General features: G+C 34.7%; 1 protein-coding gene across 7 annotated transcripts in view; it reads left to right on the top strand.

Moving 5' to 3' along the window:
* Nucleotides 1-18386, top strand: part of FCHSD2 (FCH and double SH3 domains 2) — a 288868-nt gene that overhangs the window by 82966 nt on the left and 187516 nt on the right. For all 7 annotated transcript variants that reach the window (XM_081539493.1, XM_081539492.1, XM_081539495.1 and 4 more), the window contains one exon: nucleotides 5407-5452. In XM_081539493.1, the coding sequence (XP_081395619.1) occupies nucleotides 5407-5452 (46 nt within the window). The remainder of the gene's footprint in view (nucleotides 1-5406; nucleotides 5453-18386) is intronic.

Below are 18386 nucleotides of genomic sequence, written 5' to 3'. Positions count from 1 at the left end.
AAAGATACCACAAGAAACTACAGATCAGTATCCCATATGAACATTGATGTAAAAATCCTTAACAAATACTAGCAAACTGAGTCCAACAACACATTAGAAGGATTATACACTATGACAAAGAAAAATTGATTCCAGGAATGCAAAAGTTCAACATAAAAAAATCGAGGAATGAAATATACCATATTAATAGAATGAAGGGGGAAAAAAACGCATGATCATTTCAGTAGAGGCAGAAAAAGCATTTGACAAAATTCAATACCCTTTTGTGACAAAAACACTCAGTAAACTAGGAATTAAAGGAAACTTCCTTAATACGATAAAGGGCACATATGAAAAACCCACAAGTACCATTATACTCAATGGTGAAAGGCTGAAAAGCTTTCCTCCTAAAGGGACAAGACAGGCTGCCCACTTTCACCACTGCTATTCTCTTGTGATTTTAACATTCTGTAAGCATATCTGGAAGCAGTATTTGCCTCACTGGAGTTTTTGTTTGATTTATAAGTTTTAAAAATTCATCTGCTCTATGGCAGCATTTTTCTCATGAATGTTTCTCAGCTACTCTGTTTTTCCTGTGCCTTTTTTTCTTCTTAGAATTTTGTATTTGCATAGATCTATTCTTGCTCCCTTTGGGGTTATTTTTGAATGAAGAGGGTTTTTCCTGTACAACTTTTTAGGATGCCAAACTTTTTAGAATACCAACTTTTTAGGGTAGTTACAGTCTTTCACACTTACAGTAGTTTTCGTTGTACCAGGATTGAGTGTATGAATTGTTTTATTTCTCCTCAGCCAGAGAAGATTGGCTACTGCAGGACCATACATAGTACAGGCTATCTCACTATTTTTTTTTCTACTACACCAGCAGTCTAATTTCTGCCAGTGTAAATTGTTTGTGTGATTTCTAACTTAATACTTTCTCCTCTATTTCTTCAAACTAAACAGCAAAGCTTCCTCCACCAGCCTATGTCCCTTGTTCTTGTTGGGAATGTGGTTTAAATTTTATACCTCAGTAAAGTGCAGTTGAAGAAATGTACTCCCCGCATCTTTTTGAGTTTTGGAACCTCATGCCTTATATTTTACCCTCTTTCTCCAATTTAATTGCCTCTCCTCAGGCCTCTCTTCCACTTACATTTCATGTTTCCTAGTTTTATTGGAGATCATGTTTGCATTTTGTTTTTATTCTATTTGTTGCTTTTGGGTAATTTCTGAGAGGAGAAGGGAGATTCTGACTTTGTTATTTAAGACCAGAAGTACTTTAAATATATTTTTTGGTAGTGCTTTGCATATTTAATATTTTAACTGGATTAAATTTCATAATTATAAACTGTGGGCGTGATATTTTAGTAAATACTTTTCTAGTGTTTGCTGTGTACCAAGTCTAAGTGCTTTACCAATATGTACTCATTTAATCCTCATAATAATCCCATGTGAGGTAGATGTTCTTTTTATTCCTATTTCATGATAGGAAACTGAAACATGGTTAGGAAAATTAACTTGCCCAAGGTTACCTAATTAATAAGAAATAAAAACACTTTCTACTTTTCACTCTATGCCTGTAGTATTTGTGGATCTTGACATCATTTGTTTATCTTATGCTAATAAATACCCTGAGAGCAGAGTCCATGTCTCATTCATTTTTACATACCCAGTTCATATTTAGTAGAATACTTGAAATTTAGAAGATGCTCAATGAATGTTGTTGGTGAATTAATATTTTTTATTAGGAGCAAAATAATTTTTTCTCAGATTTTTATAGCTTCAGTTGTTCATTCTACTTGCCTTGTTCAAAATAAACTTTTTTTTTTGTATTCTCATGTCATCATTTAATGCTATTGCCATATTTTTGGTAATAATATCTCTAAAAACAGCTGTTATATTCCAGGACAAAATTGTAAAATTTTCTTTATGAAAGAGTCACCAGTGTCCTGATAAATAAGTAGTAGTTCCCTTACCCCGATTTGCTATTTGTGCTAATGAATGATTTTTTATATTCTGATGTTATTTTTCAACTTTGTCATTTGTAAAATAAGAGGTCAAGTAACTCAGACTAGTAGAAATGTGGTGATCATCTTATAGTTCATTTGTTTTTCTTGCTCAGTTTTATTCCACTGTAAGAATGTATCACTGTTTGTTGGCCTATTATCCCACTGGTATAATTTCCTGTTTTTTGTTATTTATGAATAAAAGTGCTATAAATATTTTTGTCAAGTGTTTTTGTGGACATTTGTTATCATTTCTCTTGGTAAATTTCTAGCATTAGAAATATGTCAAGATGGATGTTTAGTTACATAAGAATATGTTTTTTTTCTTTCCCCCCAAAATGGTTGTACCATTTTCTATTCCCACAAACAACATGTACAGTTTCATTGCGTTTTATCCTTACTGATACTTATCAGTCTTTTTAATTTTAGCCATTCTGGTGGGTGTGTTTATTTTTAATATTCATCATTATTGTTTTGATGTCCCATCTCTACTACTACCATTAATAAATTGAATGTTCTTAGGTGTTCTGCTTATCCTGGTGATGAATTACAGAGTTAGGGAGTCCCCACACAATTCTCACTCCTGATACCAATTGCTAATCTGGAGGCCTCCTAAGACCTCCTCACTTCACAGACTATTTTCTAAAACAGGTGTACCATGTTACATTGCTGTAAGCAGTGTATGAGAGTTTTCAGTCCTCTAGGTCCTTGCTGGCATTTGTTTTTGTTCATTAACAGCAGCCATTAATATTTTAAAAGAGATTTTATGAGAAACTGATGTTGACTTTTAACAAATCCCTTTACATCTTATATGAAGATTATCAGAAGATTTTTTGCTCTATTCTTTTGCTATCAGTTTAGTTCAGTTCAGTCGCTCAGTCATGTCCGACTCTTTGCGACCCCATGAACTGCAGCATGCCAGGCTTCCCTATCCATCACCAATGCCGGAGTCTACCCAAACCCATGTCCATTGAGTCAGTGATGCCATCCAACCATCTCATCCTCTGTCATCCCCTTCTCCTCTTGCCCTCAATCTTTCCCAGCGGGTCTTTTCAAATGAGTCATCTCTTCGCATCAGGTGGCCAAAGTATTGGAGCTTCAGCTTCAACATCAGTCCTTCCAGTGAACACCCAGGACTGATCTCCTTTAGGATGGACTGGTTGGATCCATCCTAAAGTCTTTGCAGTCCAAGGGACTCGCAAGAGTCTTCTCCAACACCACAGTTCAAAAGCATCAAGTCTTCGGCGCTCAGCTTTCTTTATAGTCCAACTCTCACATCCGTACATGACTACTGGAAAAACCATAGCCTTGACTAGACAGACCTTTGTTGACAAAGTAATGTCTCTGCTTTTTAATATGCTGTCTAGGTTGCTCATAACTTTCTTTCCAAGGAGTAAACATCTTTTAATTTCATGGCTGCAGTCATAATCTGCAGTGATTTTTGAGCCCCCAAAAATAAAGTCAGCTACTGTTTCCCCTATGGTAAAATCCATATAAAATTTGCTGTCTTAACCGTTTTTAAGTGTATAGTTTAGTGCTGTTAAGTACATTCATTTTGTTCCACTGCCACGACCATCCATCTTCAGAACTCTTTGCATCTTGCAAAACTGAAACTCTGTGCTTATTAAATAATAACTACTTTATCCTCTCTTCTTAGTCCCTGGAAATTACCATTCTACTTTGTGTCCATGTGATTTTGACTGCTCTAAGTCAAATCTTATATAAATGATAACATATAGTATTTGTCTTCTTGTGACTGATTTATTTCACTCAGCATAATGATCTCAGAGATTGCACAGTTCATTCGTGTTGCTGCGTATGTCAGAATTTCCTTCCTTTTTAAATTTAAATAATAGTTATTCATCCAAAACAAATGTAGCAAAATCTTAAATACTTTTATTTTTTATATAAGAGATGAATAGTTATGTTTGTAAATTTAAATAATTATTAAAATGAGTTTTGTTTTATTGCCTTTTTTCTATTCCAGCTCTTTTCTTTATATTTTTCACTTTTTACTCTGATATCTCTGCCTTATTGAAGTGTTTTTAAGAACACAGATACCTGACACCTCACAGAAAAGCCTTTAAATTCAATATGCATGCATGTGTGCTAAGTTGCTTCAGTCGTGTCCAACTCTTTGTGACCCTATGCACTATAACCCACCAGGATCTTCTGTCTATGGCATTCTCCAGGGAAGAATACTGGAGTGGGCTGCCATGCCCTCCTCCAGTTAAATTCAGTATATTCAAGGTAAATTGTTAATGTTACCATGTTTCATTGACTCTACCTTGCCTGTGGTTTGTAAAACGTGAAAGTGAAAAGTTGCTCAGTCGAGTCTGACTCTTTGCGACCCCATGGACTGTAGCAGCCCACCAGGATCCTCTCTGTCCATGGAATTCCCCAAGCAAGAACACTGGAATGGGTAGCCATTCCCTTCTCCAGGGGATCTTCCTGACCCAGGGATCGAACCTGGGTCTCCTGCATTGCAGGCAGATTCTTTACCACTAGCGGTGGTTTGTAAGGTACACTGTTATTTCATGTACTGTTAATATAGAAGAAAATACTGCTAATTACTTAAAAAATGAATAAAAAATATCATAAAATGGGGCTTCCCTGTTGGTGCTAGTGGTAAAGAATTCACCTGCCAATGCAGGAGATGCAAGAGATGTGGGTTCGATTCCTGGATTGGGAAGATCCCTTGGAGAAGGGCATGGCAACCCACTCCAGTATTTATGCCTGGAGAATCCCATGGACAGAGGAACTTGTGAAAATTGTTTACTGTAAAATCTGTGAAATATAATACATGTGTGAAAAGGGCTCTCATCATAGTATAACATGTAGTGCCCTTGTACTTTGTTGACTCTTATAAAAGACTAGAATGAAGGAAATGATTTGACTATTTCATGTTGAGAAGCTGATAAAAATTTGATTTTCACCTTGTTTTCTGTGGTTCCCTCTATGTTATTATATTCAGTAAACATTTTTATACCTACTATGCACAAGCCATACTGATGACAGTAGCTAACATGCACACACACACGTATACCCACATCTGTCTTTTACTCTGTGCTAGACACTATTTTGAGCACTTTATATATATTGTCATTTACTAAATTTTACATTATCCCTATGAGGTAGATACTATTACTATACCCATTTTACCAAATAGGAGCCTGAGGCACAGAGAAGTCCAGTGACTTGACCAAGGTCATACAGCTAATAAGTGGTGGAGCTAGGATTTGAATGTCCTAGGATTGTCTTAACTCCAGTGTATGGTGTCAACGGTATTCTTAGACAAGTAGATCAATGACATATTGTGCCTTCCCTCAACACAGCTTATGAAACAGTGTTTGAGGGTATGTTAATAGCTTTGCATAAAACTATTGTTATATTTTCGGTAATGAATTTTTATTTGTGTTTTTAGGACATTCAGTCAGAAGAAGGCTGCTATTGAAAGAGAATATGCACAGGTAAGCTTGCAAGTGAAGGTCCCCATCGTCTCATACTTCTTTGACTTAACGGCAGATGTGGTTGTTGGAGAGAAGCATTGGTATCCCTGCATTGTCCTTTTCTTTGGCTCTCTCACTTTTTTCCTCCTTTTACTCCATTTGAATCTTCAAATGAGGAGCTGAGTTGCTTCTTACTACAAAGAAGTTTATGAACATTCTGGGAGAAAGTAATATTCACAATATTTGTGAAGTATTTACAAGTATAAATAATAGTAAATAGATTTTACAAGTATATATATTCACAACTGTACATTTCATCCCTATGACTCATTTATTTTGTGACTGAAAGTTTGCTCCATTTGATTTCTCTCACCTGTTTTACTTATCTGGACACTTGTCTCATAAAAAGCTTTCTGGAATAATCCAGGTATTTTTCTTCATGATTAGATTTAGGTTAAATTTTTAACAAAAATACTGCACAGGTGATGTTGAGCCTAATGAGGTTTTATGGTTTGTTGTGGTGACAGATAAACTAGAGTACATCACTGATATTGCCAATTTTCTAGCCTGATTGAATCTTTAACAACGATAGTAGAGCATTTTATCATTTACCAGTTTTCAAGATTATCTCATGTCTTTTCTGTTTTTTGTTTTGTTTATTCGCTCTAAAAAAATGAAGATTTGTTATGTTAAAAATATTTGCAAGGCATAATTAAAGAAAAATTAAACATCTGAGAATGTTTTGATTTTAACTTACACATTTCAGTTTAAATTATTAAATTTTTAAAAATGTCAAAGCTGGTGTATTCTTAGCTTTCATTTATACACATTTAAAAATCCACTGAAAATCAGAACATGTATCTTTGCTGTGGAAATTTCCTTTAGAGAGTCTGCTAGTTGTTAAATTGAAAGTATGTGGAACATTTATGCTGCCAACTATCTGATGGATAATATTTGATAATGACACTTCCTTTCTGGGACATTCCATAGTTTTGGCTATTATTTGTTGTTGGTACATCATCTAAACAGTCAAGACTATTTAAATATATTTAAAAGAAATGGAATCATAATTTATGTGAACAACTTCTTTGAATTTTTAGTTTTCTTTATCAATTTTACCAATTTTAAAGCAGTCTTTTAAAATATGGTAGTTGTGTTTTCGTTTCTTTTTTATATTTACTATTCTTTTTTTCCATGTGCTATACAATAGGTCTTTGTTGGTTATCCATTTATAGCAGTGTATTTAATATTCTTTTAGGTATTTTAATATTTTGGTTCATCTCTGTCAGGAGCTTAGTCTTATGAATATTGATAATTTCCTTAGTTGAACTGTAGATGAATGGGGAATCTATGCTCTATAAGGAATTACTCTAATTTTCTTATAAAAGTATTATTTTAAAATTAGTTTAAGATATACCACTTTTCATGTGTTGAGAAAATATTTTGAGCACTCTTCCAGCTTCTGTGAATATAAGAGTGCCCAAAAAAGAAGAAAAAAAAAGTCCTAGCACTTACAGAACTTCTATGGTTGTATATTAACTTACAATTAAATGTATTAAATTCTTTCTCTTCAGGGAGTTCCCTGGTGGTCCAGTGGTTAGGACTCTGCATTCTGTCAAGGGTTTGATTGCTGTTTGGAGAACAAAAATCCCATAGGCTGTGCAGTATAGCCAAAAAGAAAAATAATAAAATTTAAACATAAAAAAAAATTCTCTTCAAAACAACTGTTGTGACATTATAGTCAGTTGAAAAGAATGAACTTTATAGAAGTTATTACTTGTGGTATATGTTGTCATTGTCTACACAAAGAATTAATGCACCAAAAACTTTGAGTATTTTTTGTGAGATTTATAGATCATCCAGATGAGCTGTCCCAATAGAAAAAATATGAAGGAAAAGAATTTAAGTGGGATTGATCAGATGACAGCAACTTGAAAAATAGTACCTCAAGTACATGCAGACTAAACTTGTAATACATTTTTAGGGGAATGTTAGAAGAAAGAAAGAAAATAATACTGTATATCCTTATTTACACTTGAAGGAATTTGAGCCCTGAATTTTTTCAGGTTTCTTGATACTTTCAATTTCCTATAAGAGTGTTAATGTTTTATTTTTAAGCACTGTTTGTGAAATTCATTTTGTAATTCTCCAGAAATAATAGATGTATTGCATATCTATTTATACAAATAGAGCAAGTGAATCTCAAAAAACACAGAAGCAATGTGAGTCATTAAACAGCATTAAGTATTAGGGTAAAATTTAGTCTGGCTTTTGACTACAGTTAGCTAACCACTGAGGTATTGGTAAAATTATTTGGAATACTCAAACTGAAGTTGCTAAAGGCGAGTTCTGTGTATTAATATACTTCCTGTAGTCTTTGGCAGAATGCTGCTAGTGAAGGAAGGATACAAAAGGTTACTGTGGTTGGAGAGAAAGAGCAGGAAAAGTTTGTGGGCTTTAAGGGCGGCTCCCTGTCTGAGGACAAACACAGAGCAAATACGAACACCCTGTCAAAAAGCCTGTGGTATCATACAGTCGCACCTCAAGTGCAACTTTTTGCTATTTATATTCTTTTAAGAAAGAAATTTATGAAGAGTTGGGCATACTACCCACTATCCTGTGTGTGTGGCAGGGTTCTTTTTTGGTGAATTTCCTCACAGTAAAAGTTTCAAATGTAACTTAATTTAGCTGTGTACAGTTAGCTTTCTGGCCATTGCTCTTAAAGAAGCATTGGTAAAGTTATTTAAAACAGTGGACTATATACTTGGAGTTTTCTGTTTTGCTAGCCTTGTCCTGTAGAGCAATAAAGATAACTATCTTGAGAAAAAGTTGAGAATTATTTTTCTGTGTTCATGTTGATACTTATGTTTTAAAAGTATTTTACTTTTGAACTCCTTAACTTATGTAACAATAATTAGAAATAAATTTTGGGAGAAAAGCAGACAGATTTTTTTCCTCAAAATACTTGATATACATAGTTTGATTTTTAAAGTTTTAAGAACTATTAGGAGAAACAGTGGTAGATATGAGTAAATGTTAGTATTCTTGGGCATGTAGATTTGCTATTACAGTTTTGTCTTTTTTTTAGAAAGTTTGTTTTAGTTTTATAAAATTAAAAAATATTTAGTTTTATTATCTTGCTTATTTTAATTTTAAGAACTTATTAAAATTCCAGGAAGGGGAACACATGTAAACCCATGGCTGATTCATGTCAATGTATGGCAAAAACTACTACAATATTTTAAAGTAATTAGCCCCCAACTAAAATAAATAAATTTATTAAAAAAAAAAAAAGAACTTATTTGGCTCTGATCACACATATCATTGAGGATTTATATGCAGAATATACTTTTAAATTTTATTTTTAATTTTTTCATTGAAGTATAATCAATTTCAATATTTTATTAGTTTCCCAGTGTACATACAGTATAGTGATTCAGTTTCTTGCATATTATATTGCATTATGGGTTATTATAAGAAATTACGTATAATTCCCTGTGCTGTACAATAAATCCTTATTGCTTATCTATCTTATGTATAGTAGTTTGTTAATTTTATACCCCTAATTTGTTCCTTCCTCCTTCCCTCTTCCCTTTTGTAACCACAAGTTTGTTTGCCTATACCTTGGTTTGTATTTTTAGATTCCACATATAAGTGATATCATATAGTATTTGTCTTTCTCTGTGTGACTTATTTCACGAAGCATTATATTCTCTAGGTGTGTCTACAGTGCTGCAAATGGAGGTATTTCATTCTTTTTTATGGTTGAGTTCATATTCCAGTGCATGTGCCACATGTGTGTATCTCATATCTTCTTAACCCAGTTGTTCCTTGATGAACACTTGGGTTGCTTCCATGTTATCATGACTGTCGTAAATGGTGCTGCTATGAACATTGGGATGCATGTATCTTTTCAAATTAGTGTTTTCACTTTTTCCTCATACAGATCCAAGAGTGGAGTTGTTGGATCATATGATAGTTCTGTCTTTAGTTTCTTGAGGAACCTCCATACTGTTTTTCATAGTGGCTACACCAATTTACATTCCCACTAACCATGTAGAAGGGTCCTCTTTTCTTTAACGGCTGGCTTCTTAAAGGGAAAAAGTGAAAAATGACAGGAGGGAAAACTATCACGTCTGAGAACAAGAAAGAAAAAAGATTGAAGAAAAGAAAACAGAGCCTAAAGAAACTGTGTGATACTATCAAACAGACTAATTATACACTGTAGGAGTCCCAGAAGGAGAAGAGAGAAAAGGTTAGAACTAGGCTTTGAGTGGTGTTATATCATGTTTGAACAGGGTATGTTCTGCTTAGTTTTTTTTAAAAGAACCTTTTAGTAAGGATAGTGGATATACCAGGACAATACACGATTTGCGTTGTTAAAATAGGAATATTTTTTGATGTTATCATAAATGAGATTGTTTTCTTAGTTTTCTTTTTGTATAGGTTGTTGATATAAAGAAGCACAACTGATTTTAGTATGTTGATTTTTGTTTTCTTCAACTTTAATAAATTCATTTATTCTGATAGTTTTTTTTTTTAGTCGAGTCTTTAGCGTTTTCTGCAAATGGGATTATGTATGTGTAAACAGAGATAATGTTGCTTTTTCCTTTCTGATTTGGATGCCTTTTCTTTATTTTTTCTTGTCTCATTGCTCTTGCTAGTACTTCCAGCATTATGTTGAATAGAAGTGGCAAGAGTGGGCACCTTATGTAAGTTGTGTATATAACTTTTTAATCATGTTTTGGACTAGTAAGTTTTAAAGTCAAGAATCTAGTCAGTTTGATTTTTAGGTGATTGATGGGCAAATTGTAATGATATCCAGTTATAACAATGTTGCACTAATAAGTTACATCTAAGATTGTTTATTTAAAACTGAATATTGGTATATGTAGTATATACTATGTAATGCCTGATTTTCAGAGTCCTTTGTGCAGTAATACCCTCAGAGCTTAATGCCAAGTTGCTATAGCGTAAGCCTGACTGGTTTCATGACTTTAGAAAAAGTGTTGTAGAACTTTTAAAGAATGCAGAATTGGCAGTCCTGACAGCTCAGTGCCTCATGCCTCTCTTAGTTCACTGAAAGGCTGAGGTATTCTCATTCCTGGTATTACTGTGGGGGTGCAATACATTATGTGGGAAGCTCTGATTTAGAGCTAGTAGATATGGAACATACTCTCCTTTAGAGCCTCAAAAAGAAACCAAGGCTGCTGACACCTTTATTTTAGATTTCTCTTCTACTCAGTGGAATTCTGGGAGAATACTTAAAAAAAAAATTATTTATTTCTTTATTTGACTGTGCTGGGTCTTCGTTGTTTGGGCTTTCTCTAGTTGTGGCGAGTAGGGACTACTCTCTAATTGTGGTGCATGGGCTTCTCACTGCAGTGGCTTCTCTTGTTGTGGAGCACGGGCTCAAGAGCATTCGGGCTTCAATAGTTGCAGGTCCCAGGCTCTAGGTTACAGGCTCAGTAGTTATGGTGCATGGGCTTAGTTGTCCTGTGTCATGTGGGATCTTTCTGAACCAGGGATCAAACAGGTCCATGTCTTTGGTATTGGCAGGTGGATTCTTTACCACTGAGCCACCAGGGAAGCCCTATTTCTCTTTTAAGCCACCTAGTTTATGATACTTTGTTACAGCAGCTCTTGGAAACTAATATAGTAACCAACAATAATTTTCTTATTCTGGTATTAATTTGAGATGCTTGATGTAGCTACATGTATAAATATGATTGAAGAGAAGATCTTTTCCCTGCTAACTTATGATAGCCATAGTTTTTGGAGTACTAAGTATATGCTGCTGCTAAGTCGCTTCAGTCGTGTCCGACTCTGTGCGATCCCATGGACGGCAGCCCACCAGGCTCCGCCGTCCCTAGGATTCTCCAGGCAAGAATACTGGAGTGGGTTGCCATTTCCTTCTCCAGTGCATGAAAGGGAAAAGTGAAAGTAAAGTCGCTCAGTCATGTCTGACTCTTAGCAACCCCATGGACTGTAGCCTACCAGGCTCCTCCATCCATGGGATTTTCCAGGCAAGAGTACTGGAGTGGGGTGCCATTGCCTTCTCCAAGTATATGCTAGACATCATTATTTTATTTAAATTCTTAAACACTGTAAGATACTATTATATCTTGTACTTTAAGTCACCAAGACTCAGAAAGGGGAACCCTCACGCAGTCTGAATGTTGGTGTCTGACCAAAAGCCTATGTTTTCTTTCCTCTCTCACTTTTTCTTTATGTACTAACAGAGGTCAGTTTCTGTTGGTGGCAGTAGCTAGTATTTATAGATTTTCTTCTTTAACTCACAATTTACATTTGTATAATCTACACAGATAAAGAATGATGGTCTCTTAAATGTGCCTTTTCCTAAAGTTCTGAGTTCTATATAATTTTAGTATTTGTTTGTATTTTTTATTTTCAGCCAAAGGCCAGAATATAGAAATAAACTATATCATTCTGTTCATGTGGGATCATTGAATAACTAAAACCATTAAGTACCAAAAATTTCTCATGGAAGTTCCGAAAACTTTAGAGTTACCTCTAGAGAATCAGAATGATTAGAATATCCATTCTCTTTTATTAGTAGCTTTAAGTAGATCATTCAGAACAAATGGCTACTGATCAATTTTTATTTAAGAGAGCCCCCCAAATGGAGTGACTGCTAATAAAGATGAATGTAATTGATAGAGTATCATCTATCCCATTTATGATGACTGGTCATAGAGAAAATCAAACCTTTAAAGTGTCTTCAGTGGAAGAAGATGACATGGTCCTGAACATGATGATTTTGTGTTCATGTTTGACGACAGATGTATTTGGAGGGGGACTTGTGACCCTGCTGAATAAATATTGAAACACTGCAGGGATCAAATGCATATTTGTGCAGCTTCTTCATTCATTCCCTTTGCAAATAGTATTTATTAACAGTGTAGTTTGGCTAACGTTGAAGACCTACCATGTGGCAGCTGGTCTTAGGCGGTGAGAATGTCCTTAATAACATTAGAATATTTCCTTTTCAAAGTGAAAGTGAAAATTTGTATGGGCAATGGAAAATAACATTTTAATTGGCCTTGTTCTTCAGTTGCTAAGTCGTGCCTGATTCTTTGTGACCCATTGACTGTCCTTCACTAGAACTTTGCAAATATTGAAGTAGAGTTTTTAAAAATGGTATATATAGGTAGATAATTTGATATTATATATAGTTTAAGCTTTAGAGTTATAAAGGAGGGGCATGCATTCTAGGATATTAAAAATCTGAAAGAAGAGAAGCAGTCTCTGTAAAATATTTTTATTAATTTGTAGTTATTAGCAGGGATAATATAGCACTGTTTCTTTGTGGTGGAATTGAATTGTTACATTCTTCATAAAAGTAAAAAGGACGTGGTTACTGTCTTTGAGTTAAGTCTTGGTCTAATGGAGAAACAGATCCATAAACAAATGAAACTAGCTCACCTAGTTTTGTGTAAGAGAATCATTATCCGTTGTTAAATAAATACATGTCTAGTGCTCCTCAATAGAGCACTGCTTCATAGTATTGCCCACTTGAGAGAAGTTTTTGCACTTTAAATCACCAGTTCAGTTGAGTTTGAATTTGAAATTCATATCTGAAATCACTTTTTATCTTTTCTCTTAATGTGCATGTTATGTCTTTTATGATCAGCAGTCACATAGGTCTCTTGTTTGTTGTATCTGAGCATCCGTTGTTCTGTAGTAAGTAGGACTGTCTGTCTCTTTGATGAATTCTCTACATAACCTGCAGAGTGGCTTCTGGATAAGCAGCATAGCCTTATTTTAAATCAGCTGGTTCCAAAGAATGTAAAAATTGGGTGAAACTCCATCCAGCCTTTTAATGTAATGTATGAGTAAAAATGAACAGAAATTTGATTTTAAGTTTAAATTTAAACTGCTGTTACTCTAACATAAATTGTTGCTCTTTCTAATTCTCTAAGTTGGTTTGCTTTATGGGTTTTCTGAGAAAGTAGGAAGTGACCTAATGCTTTTACTTTAAAAGAAGAAACCATAACACTGTCCAGGAAATACTCACCCCTCACTTCCCCACCTAGAGAGTCCTTGAATACAGTATTATATTTCCCTTGTGATTTATGTCTAGTACTCAGTACAATATCTGGCACATCATAAATACTTAAATAACATTTGATGGGTGAAATGAACAATGCTTTTTTCATGTCTGCTATGAAAATTCCAACTCAGAATAGGAATCAATAAAATGTTGTTCTTAAGCCAAAAAGGTGATATTGCTAGAAAGAAATAAAAGCATATCTTTTGACCATTAATTGATAGCCACAAGTGGCTTGTATAATGTAAATTTCTCCTTTATATTCTCAGAAATCAATCATTTAATGAAGTTTATATTTAAATAGTTTGCAGAAACTTTATTTCTCATAGTAGGATTAAACTCTCACATCCACTTAATGACATTTGCATTCAATTTTTAAAATATTGTATGTATATAATTTAGCAGAATTATACTCTTAGTCTTCACACACTAATAAATGTAAACTAAACGTTGATTCAAGGAGTATTCATTTGTATTGAACTGCTGTTAATGTTGTTAACTAATTTTAATGAACATATATTAAAACAATTTTATTTATTTGTTTATGACTGCATTGGGTCTTAGTTTCAGCATGTGGGATCTTGCATTGTCGCGTGCGTGGACTTTTTGTTGTGGTGCTTGAACTCCAGAGTGTGCGGACTCAGTAGTTGCGGTGCACAGGCTTAGTTGCCCTGCAGCATGTGGGATCTTAGTTCCTTGACTAGGTATTGAACCTATGTTCCCTGCATTGGAAGGCATATTCTTAACCTCTGGATCACCAGGGAAGTCTCCAAATAATATTTTTTAGTGACTTAAACATTAGAACTTGGTGAATTCTGAGTACTGGTTTATTTCTGGTTTAAAGCTTTAAAGCTTTAATCAGCAACCCCCAAATCTCTGAAGCTTAGCAAGAATAAATTGATTCTTATTTACATAACACCTTATTGAAGGAATTTGGTAAATGGCCTTCATGTGATGGAGTAATTCAGACTTAATATTGAGGTTCCAAGATTCTTTTTTTTTTTTTTTTTTTTTGAGGCTCCAAGATTCTTTAGGGTCTTGAAGTCCTCTGCTGGATCTTCTGTGTCTAGCTAGCAGGAAGAGAAAGAGGGAAATAGATTGCACAGGGGAGATATTGATGAGCCAGACCTGAAGTTGGCATGCATTATTTCTTCCCACTTTCCATTTGCCAAAACTTAGTCAAATGGTCATATCTAATTTAAGAGGAAGCTGGAAAAATCTCATCTGTGTGTATGCCTTGAAGGAGGGGAAAACATGGATACCAGTAAAGCTAGCAGTCTCTGACATGTTTGATTTTAAAATTCAGAAATAGTTTTTTTTTAATTCTGAAAATATTATTTTGTCTATCTATACTGTGTACTGTTGAGTCAGTGTTTTAAGAGAACAATAATAATTGTATGTAATTTAACTGATTAATTCCTTTAGTTACGCAAATGGTCAATGGGTCTGGTAACCCAAATAGGAAGGAACAATTAAAGAAATAGAAATTTTAAGTGATATATTTTAAATCCTTGGCAGTTTGCCCAGAAAAGTAGATGGAGAGTGATAAATATTTGCTTATGAAAGCTAATAATATTTGCATTCACTACTTAATAGAGGCTTTTAATGATTTAATCTATGATGCAAGAGTTTTGTTCTATACCTAGTAGAAATCTTGTGTATATTTCATTAGATTTATAACTGAGTATTTCATTTTTTTAAATGATTATGTAAATGGTATTATGATTTTAAGTTCCACTTTTCATTGCTGGTTTGTAAGAAAGTAAATGACTCTTGTGTATTAACTTTGTATCCTGCAACCTTACTACAATTACATCATTAGTTCTGGAGGATTTTTTTGTTGTTGATACTTTAGGATTTTCTGCATAGACGATCATGTCATCTGCAAACAAAAAGCAGTTTTATTTCTTCCTTTCCTATCTATATACCTTTTATTTCTTTTCCTTGTCTTATTACATTAGCTAGTATTTCGAGTATGATGTCAAAAAGGAGTAGTGAGAGGGGACACCCTTGCCTTGTTATCTTAGCAGGAAAACTTCAAATTACCCACCACTAAGTATAATACTAGTATTTATCAAGTTGAGAGAGTTCCTCTTTATTCCTAGTTTGCATGCGTTTATGCTTAGTTGCTTTAGTTGTGTCTGACCCTTCAACCCTATGGACTGTAGCCTGCCAGGGTCCTCTGTCAATGGGATTCTCCAGGCAAGAATACTGGAGTGGGTTGCCTTGCCTTCCTCCAGGGGATCTTCTTAACCCAGGGATCAAACCCATGTCTCCTGTATCTTCTGCACTGCAGGCAGACTCTTTACCCACTGAGCCACCTGAGAAGCCCAATTCCTAGTTTACTGAGAGTTTTATCATAAGTGGGTGTTAAGTTTTGTCAGATGCTTTTTCTGCATCTATTGATATGGTAATGTGACTTTCTTCTTTTTGGCCTGTTGATGTGATGGATTACATTGATTGATTTTCAAATGTTAAATCAACCTTGCATACCTGGGATAAATCTCACTTGGTCATGGGATATTTTATACATCACTGAGTTCAATTTGTTAGTATTTTATTGAGAATTTTTGCATCTACACTCATGAGTTTAGATCTGTAGTTTTCTTGTAATGTCTTTGTCTAGTTTTGGTATTAGGGTAATGCTTGCCTCATAGAGTATAAGTTAGGAAGTATCCATTCTGCTGTGTCCTCTGAAAGAGATTCTAGAGGATTGATATAATTTCTTCCTTAAGTCTTTGTTGGAATTCACCAGTGAACCCATCTGGACCTGGTGCTTTCTTTTTTGGAAAGTTACTATTGATTCTTTAATCTATCTTTAATCACTTGAACATCAATGATTTAAATGTACCAATTAAAAGACCACCTGACCTGCCTCTTGAGAAACCTGTATGCAGGTCAGGAAGCAACAGTTAGAACTGGACATGGAACAACAGACTGGTTCCAAATAGGAAAAGGAGTACGTCAAGGCTGTATATTGTCACCCTGCTTATTTAACTTATATGCAGAGTACATCATGAGAAACGCTGAGCTGGAGGAAGCACAAGCTGGAATTAAGATTGCCCGGAGAAATGTCAATAACCTCAGATATGCAGATGACACCACCCTCATGGCAGAAAGGGAAGAAGAGCTAAAGAGCCTCTTGATGAAAGTGAAAGAGGAGAGTGAAAAAGTTGGCTTAAAGCTCAACGTTCAGAAAACTAAGATCATGGCATCTGGTCCCATCACTTCATGGCAAATAGATGGGGAAACAGTGGAAACAGTGGCTGACTTTATTTTTCTGGGCTCCAAAATCACTGCAGATGGTGATTGCAGCCATGAAATTAAGACGCTTACTCCTTGGAAGGAAAGTCATGACCAACCTAGACAGCATATTTAAAAGCAGAGACATGACTTTGTCAACAAAGGTTTGTCTTGTCAAAGCTATGGTTTTTCCAGTAGTCACGTATGGATGTGAGAGTTGGACTGTGAAGAAAGCTGAGTGCCGAAGAATTGATGCTTTTGGACTGTGGTGTTGGAGAAGACTCTTGAGAGTCCCTTGGACAGCAAGGAGATCCAACAAGTCCATCCTAAAGGAGATCAATCCTGGGTGTTCATTGGAAGGACTGATGTTGAAGCTGAAACTCCAATACTTTGGCTACCTGATATGAAGAGCTGACTCATTTGAAGAGACCCTGATGGTGGGAAAGATTGAAGGCAGGAGGAGAAGTGGGTGACAGAGGATGAGATGGTTAGATGGCATCACCGACTCAATGAACATGAGTTTGGGTAAACTCCAGGAGTTGGTGATGGACAGGGAGGCCTGGCGTGCTGCAGTTCATGGGGTTGCAAAGAGTCAGACATGACTGAGCAACTGAACTGAACTGAAAAGATTGGATCAATAAATAAGACCCAACAATATTTTGTTGACAACAAATGTATTTTATATATATGTTTGTGTATATATATGTGTGTGTGTGTGTGTTTGTGTGGGTATATTCAGGGGAGGCCTATTCATATTGTTTATTTCTTCTTGTGTGAGTTTTGGGGCAAATTGTGTCATTCAAGGAATTAGTCCATTTCTTCTAGGTTATTGAATTTATGGGCATAGAGTTACTCACAGTATTACTTTATTATCCTTTTTATGTCCATAGGATCTGTAGTGATACTCCCATCTTTCATATCCTATATAAATAGTTTATATCCTGTCTCTTTTTTTCTTACCCTGGCTAGAAGCTTATGAATTTAACTGATTTTTTTCAAAGAACCAGCTTTTAGTTTTATTGATATTCTCTGTTGGCTTCCTGTTTTCAATTTCACTGATTCCTTTTCTAAATCATATGTTATTTCTTTTCTTGTACTTCCTTTGAATTTAATTTACTATTTTTTCCCCCTAGTTTTCTGAGGTGAAACTTAGATTATTGATTTTCGATATTCTTTTTATTTATTTAATTGAAAGAAAATAATTGTTTTATTTGACTTACAATCTTGTATTAATTTCTGCTGTACAACAGAGTGATTCAGTTGTACATATATATACATTCTTTTTCATATTTTTCCATTATGGTTTATCACAGAATATTGAATATAGTTCCCTGTGCTATATATAGTAGGACCTTGTTGTTTGTTCATACTATATATAATAGTTTGCATCTTCTAATCCCAAATTCACAATTCATCCATTCAACCCCCACCCCCACCCCGGGAACCAGAAGTCTGTTCTCTGTGACTGTGAATCTGTTTCTGTTTCGTAGATAAATTTACTTCTTTCATATTTTAGATTCCACATATAAATGATGTCCTATGATATTTTTTCTTTTTCTGACTTAACTCACTTAGTATGGTATTCTCTAGGTCCATCCTAAAACATATGGAAATTAAATAACACACTTCTAGATAATACAT

The sequence above is a fragment of the Giraffa tippelskirchi genome, chromosome 11, assembly GCF_054371585.1.
Source record: "Giraffa tippelskirchi isolate mGirTip1 chromosome 11, T2T-mGirTip1v1.2.pri, whole genome shotgun sequence".
NCBI lineage: Eukaryota > Metazoa > Chordata > Mammalia > Artiodactyla > Giraffidae > Giraffa > Giraffa tippelskirchi.
Note: the sequence above shows the minus strand (reverse complement) of the source record. Positions and strands in the feature narration are given on the sequence as shown.